Source organism: Orycteropus afer, unplaced genomic scaffold (genome assembly GCF_000298275.1).
Source record: "Orycteropus afer afer isolate SDZICR_OR568_19922 unplaced genomic scaffold, OryAfe1.0 scaffold00064, whole genome shotgun sequence".
Classification (NCBI taxonomy): domain Eukaryota; kingdom Metazoa; phylum Chordata; class Mammalia; order Tubulidentata; family Orycteropodidae; genus Orycteropus; species Orycteropus afer.
The window spans coordinates 10,946,802-10,952,801 of record NW_006921651.1 but is presented as its reverse complement, the minus strand read 5'-3'; the positions used below and the strand labels follow the sequence as shown (position 1 = coordinate 10,952,801).

Here is a 6,000-nt window from a genome sequence, read left to right as displayed (position 1 = left end):
ATATTTGATGACAAAGGTATTCTAACCAAATCCCAGATTCCGAGTGGGCAAAATCTCTACTGTTCTGGTGTAAGGCAGAAGCCATTTTTTACCATTGCGGGATTAAGACTTCAGTTGTAGAAATTTTTGAAAAAGCACAGGAAAAGACCAGCAACACCTAAAGAAGCCTCAAGGTCCAAGAGAGCAAAAGAATGGGGGGAAGGAGGAGCTAAGGCCTGGTGAGGAACGTGTAGGAGGCTCTGAAGACTCCTGATTTTCAAACTAGGGGTACTCTCTTAGTAGGGGCACCCATCTTCTCAGATACTTATAGTCTACCAGCCTCTCAGCTGACAGATCCATCCCCAGATGCTGGGTCCTGAAAGAAGGTAAACACTACAGACTGAGTTTAAAGCAGGACAGACTAACTGTCTGGGCAATGAAATTTTTTAAATCACCAAACGATTCCAGTATGTAGCCAGGGCCAAGAACCAGTGATTTTAGAAGACATATCAAACAGTTGAAAACACAAATTTAAGTAGTTTAAACACTTAATGAAGTTGGTTGGACATTCACCTCAAGTTTTCAAATTTCATGTTCTGAACAAGTTATGATACTCTTAAATGAAAAGACAACATTGGACCCCACACCTGATTAGAACGTGAGGCCAGTGGAATGCCTCTCCCTCAGCATGTCTCCATCCAGGTTAGAGTGCAAATTAAACACACAGCTTTGTGGGAGGCTCTAAACAGCAACAGCCAGTCTGTTATATACCACAGATCAATGATACAAACCCTCTCTGGCAGCTCAGCAGTGAGCTTGATAATGTGTTTTAGTAATTAATAGCATTAGATTATCTAAAGATATACTGAATATTAACATTAAAAGCCACCCTTTACAAAGCGGTAGAATTTACCAATTTTAGTGAGACCAAGCAACTTTGAAACATAATTTTCATCAATATGAAGTTCAAAACTTGCGAAAAAAATAACAATCAGAATTTTAACTGCAGCACTATTCACAATAGCCAAGTGCAGTAGTTGTTGTTGTTATGTGCCATCGAGTCGGACCCGACTCATAACGACCCCTCCTTGGGTTTCTGAGGAGGTACTACTACAGACGTAGATTGCCCAACCTTTCTTCCAAGGAGTGGCTGGTAAGTTTGAACCGCCAGCCTTGTGGTTAGCAGTCAAGTGCCTTAGGCACTACGCTACCAGAGCTCGTAGCCAAGGGCAGAAACAACCTAAAATCCATCAACAGAGGAACAGATAAACAACATGTGGTATACACAAACAATGGATGATTACTCAGCCATAGAGAAAAATAAATCCCTGAAACATACTACAACATGAACGAACCTTGAAAACCTGCTGAGTGAAGTAAGTTAATCACAAAAGGATCAATATTATATGACCTCACTTGTATAACATATCCAGAACAGGGAAATATAGAGAGACCCAAGTTTACTAGTAGCTACTAAGGGCAGGAAGGAGGGGGAAAAAGGAGTTATTGTTTACCAAGCATTGAGTTTCTGTTTATGGTAATGGAAAATCTGAAAACAGATAGTGGCGACAATTTAACAACAGAATTAAGGTGTCAGTAAATTGAACATGTAAAAGAAGTTGAATTAGCAAGTATTGTTCCATATATTTTTATAATTGAAAAATTAGTTTTAAAAAGCAGAATTTTAATTTTTAAGCACTATGAAAAGAGAGCTACTCTTCACTTGCTATCTTGTTATAATTCCCAATTACAACCACAGTACAAAATCTACTATCTCACTATTTTGCATATTAATGACGTAGGTCTGGTAGTTAACAAACACTAAGGTATAAGGCAAGACCAGTGGTGGCAGTGATGGTTACAGTTATATGTCAACCTGGCTGGGCCATGATTCTCAGTGGTTTGGCTATTATGTAATGACATAATGTGGCAGTTATATAAGATGTAGTCATTTTCCAATTTGTGATCTGACGTGGTCATCCTGCACTTTCACGTAATGACAATTTACACGTAACAACCTGATCTTTGGAATCGAACCACGTTGTGAGGAGTGTGTGTGACTTACTTATAAGACCATCTTTCAGAAGTAACTTCACTCCCTACGTGTCCTTTCTGATGTCCAAGACTTACTACGAAGAAAGTTCATTTCCAGCTGTGAATGTAATTAATTACTCTTTGCTAACTATGATCACTGATTTCTCTCATTTCTGGAAAACACCTAATATACTCTCTTTCTGTCCTTCTTAAAGTCAGCCTTTCATTTTACTGACTCACAGAATCAAGAAGAGAAAAAGTGTAACTGTACCTTTAAACTTAACCAAAATGATATGGAGGAGAACAAGAGTTTTTCCCTCATCTGACTTTCCAGCACTGGGTAAAGACTGGCTGAAACTATAAAAACTCTTAATAGGAGGTACTTAGGAGAGATGTCAGGACTGTTATGAGAAACTTATACTTCTTCAGCTTAAAGGCAAGATTCAAACAACTTACCATTGTCCCAAAAGGAATGGCTCTTGAGGCATGGTAATAAATGGCTATAAAATTGATGAAGAAGGCAGTGCCACACACCATAGCTGGGATCAGGAACGCACCAATAAACATCTGCTTTATCCATCTCCTTCCTGAAAGAGAAAGGGAACTATGAAAACCAGACAGACATGCTAATGTTTAAAATACCTTTAAATTACTTATTTAAAAGTTTAATGTGAAGATCTTGAAATCATAACAAAAAAATAACCCAACAATAATATGGACAAAGGACTAAAACAGACATTTCACCCAAGACAACACTGGCTATCAAACACATGAAAAAAAGCTTATTGTCATAGCCATCAGAGAGAGGCAAATGAAAACCACAATGAGATACCATTACACTTCCACTAGGATGGCTAAGATAAATAATCATTATAATAATAATAAATAACAAATGTTGGTGAGGATGTGGGGAAAACTGCAACTCTTATCCACTGCTGGTGGGCAGTGGGAATGCAAAAGGGCCGAACACTGTGGAAAACAATGTGTTCCTCAAAACAAAATAACTACCATATGACCCAGCAATTGCACTCCCAGGTATGTACACAAAGGACTTGAAAGCAAAGACTCAGAAAGAGACTTGTACACCATGTTCACTATAGCATGACTCACAATAACCAAAAGGAAGAAACAACTTAAATGCCCATCAACAGATGGCTGGATAAACAAAATGTGATACACGCATACAATGGAATACTACTCAACCAGAAGGAGAAATGAAGTCTAGACACGTGCCACACTCCAGAAGAGCTTGAAGGCATTATGTGACAGTGAAGTCAGTCAATCACAAAAGCATAAATATTCTATGACCTTGCTTATAATAGAAGGACAAGGAAAGGCAAACGTATAGAGATCAAAGTTTATTACTAACAACCAGGAGTGGGAGGAAGGAGGACAAAACGGTGACAGAAAAACAGCACTCATCAAAGACAGGGTTGCACAGGCAATGACTGCAATTGCTATCAATAAGTTGGACACGTGTAAAAACCTGAATTGGCAAAAGTTGTGTGATAGACGTATTTGCCACAATGACCCCCCCCCAAATAGGAGCAGCTGCTGAGGCTGTTAATGTACAACCAAACACCCAATGGGATCTGGTTCCCTGCTTTGGGAGTTTAGGGTCATGTGTTTATGAGACGTTCCAGTTAACTGGCCTAATAACGTCTAGTGCTACTGTTCTACCTCTTCGTTCACTGCAGAGAAACTGGGGTCTAAAAAGTGTGCAAGCAGCTACTCAAGGCACATTTGGTCTTTATTCACTTGAAACAACACAGGAGAAAGGAGTTAGGAATAGGAGGCTGTGGGATGTGTGCCTCAGTGCCTCCATGAACACCTGCTTCCTGTCATGAGAGCAAAAGAAGTGCATAGTGCCCAGCTACCACCACTAACATTCTGACCAAAGATGTCCCAGAAGAATCCTGATCAAAGGGGAGGAAACGAGAACTGAATTTTAAATTCTCATGGACTCCAAAGTTTCTGGAGCCATGGAGGGTGGATGAATCCCTGAAACTACAGCCCTGAAATAATCTTTAAACCTTAAACTAAAATTATCCCCTGAAGTCTTCTTAAAATCAAATAGTTTAGCTAAGCTAATAAAAAAGGTCTGCCCTGCGCACTATGCTCTTTTAAGAAGTGTCCACATGAGATCAAATTTGATAAAAGCAACTTGAAGGAACAGGTAAGAACCCTATAGGACAGGAAGTTTATGTTAATGAGGGAGGAACAACTCAGAAAAGGAAGGTGAAAATGGTTGCATAGCTCCAAGAATGTAATCAATGTCATTAAATTGTACACACAGGAACTATTGAACTGGTTTATGCTTTGCTATGTATATTCTCAACAACAACAAAATAAATAAAATTTAAAGAAAAAAGAGATCGTGAAATCTGGTATCCAAGTAAGTATTTCAAAACAACAGCTCATATATAGCTCTTGAAGTGGGCATAACGGAAAAGAGCAATGAACTGCAGTAAAATGTTCCAATACTTTGTCCTGGTTCTGCTGCTGAATTGCTGTGAACTCTGGTAAACCACTCAATCGTTCTGGGCTAGAACAGGGATTTTCAAACTGGTACTCAGAGTTCTGGGGCTTCCTGAAGGTATCCATGCAGTGACTGGTGGAGAAGAGGCCAGGTCCCCTAGCCCTGCTTCAACGAGAATAATTCCACTTTTCAATTGTCTTACATATTGGAGTTTCACGTGAGCTTTCAATTGAAAAAGGAATTATTATACTGCTTTAAGGAAAAAAACCTGGGTTAGATGGTCTCAAAATTAACTCTTAACTCTATGATTATAAATATGTATTTCAACATTTGAAAAAGAAAATACACCGTGTTTCATGAGCTCTCTCACAGCAATTAGAATCACAGCACAGTAAATGTGACTCACTTCTTTGTATCACCAAAACTCTACACAGAATATCTACTACTTAAATAACCAAGAGAAAAATATTTTAACTATGTAATCAGAAATGTTAAACATTGTTCTTATCAACCAGCACAGGAACAGAGAGCTGTCCAAGCAAGTGCACTGCTAGGGGACACAACGTACTGCACAGGAATAGAAGGTGAGCATTTAACACTGGATCGACCCTAGGCAGTAACAGGGACCCAAACAGAAAGTCTCCTAGGAAAAACAAGCAGTTCCCTACCTTTTGTCTTACCCCATATAAGGTTATTTTTAAACATCTGTTACTAACCCAAACCTTGACATTCCTCTAGAAAAACTGATTGCTCTTGAACCCTCTCTTTCGTTTTATTTCCCTACCAGGTCAAATTTTAAGAACCTCTCCTTTCCAACGAGAATATGTAGCATACGAACAATGCAGAAAGGGTGACAACTAATTATTATTTCTCCTATTTAATTCTAATTCCTTCCAAGTATTCTCTTTTCTTAAACTTTCCATTATCTTCTCAGATTTGGGTATTGCAAAAAGTGCAGGGAGGCCACATGTTCTGACCTCCCCTAATCCCACAAGAGGAAGGCAGAATCACCATCAATAGCACAAGGCCTATTACTACAAGGCCAGACATGCTGCCTCCCCCCTCCAGCCCCTTCTCCAACCGTTCCTTCCAAAGCACCCACCACCTCTCTCCTGGGTTCGATAATTTGCTGCAGTGGCCACACAGAGCTCACGATTTATGGGGTTTATTAGGGAAGCACCACAGGCTACAATTCGAGTTCAGGAAAAACGCTCAGTCTCTCTCCCAGCCCACCGTCTCTCACAGTCTCTTTCCCAGCAGTGCTTGTCCCCTGGTGTCTCACTCAGCAATGCGTGTCTCTTGTATCTCTTTCCCAGCAACGTGTGTCTCAGGAGCCCGTGTCTCTTTCAGCAGCATGTCTTCCTCAACCAGCAGTCAGAGAGAGTTCTGTCTCTAGGAGGCCTCCTTTTGAGCCCAGCAGGGTGGTCAAACTAGCTAATCATAGCATCAGAACTCTAAGCACCTGAGAGAGAGTGGGCACCTCCCAGAACATTGTTTTGTGCCACTCC

General features: G+C 40.1%; 1 protein-coding gene across 1 annotated transcript in view; it reads right to left on the bottom strand.

Moving 5' to 3' along the window:
* The window catches only part of TM9SF3 (transmembrane 9 superfamily member 3), a 64,562-nt gene that overhangs the window by 17,059 nt on the left and 41,503 nt on the right, over positions 1-6,000 (bottom strand). Inside the window, exon 9 of the mRNA XM_007940003.2 lies at positions 2,470-2,600. Within this exon, the coding sequence (XP_007938194.1) occupies positions 2,470-2,600 (131 nt within the window). The remainder of the gene's footprint in view (positions 1-2,469; positions 2,601-6,000) is intronic.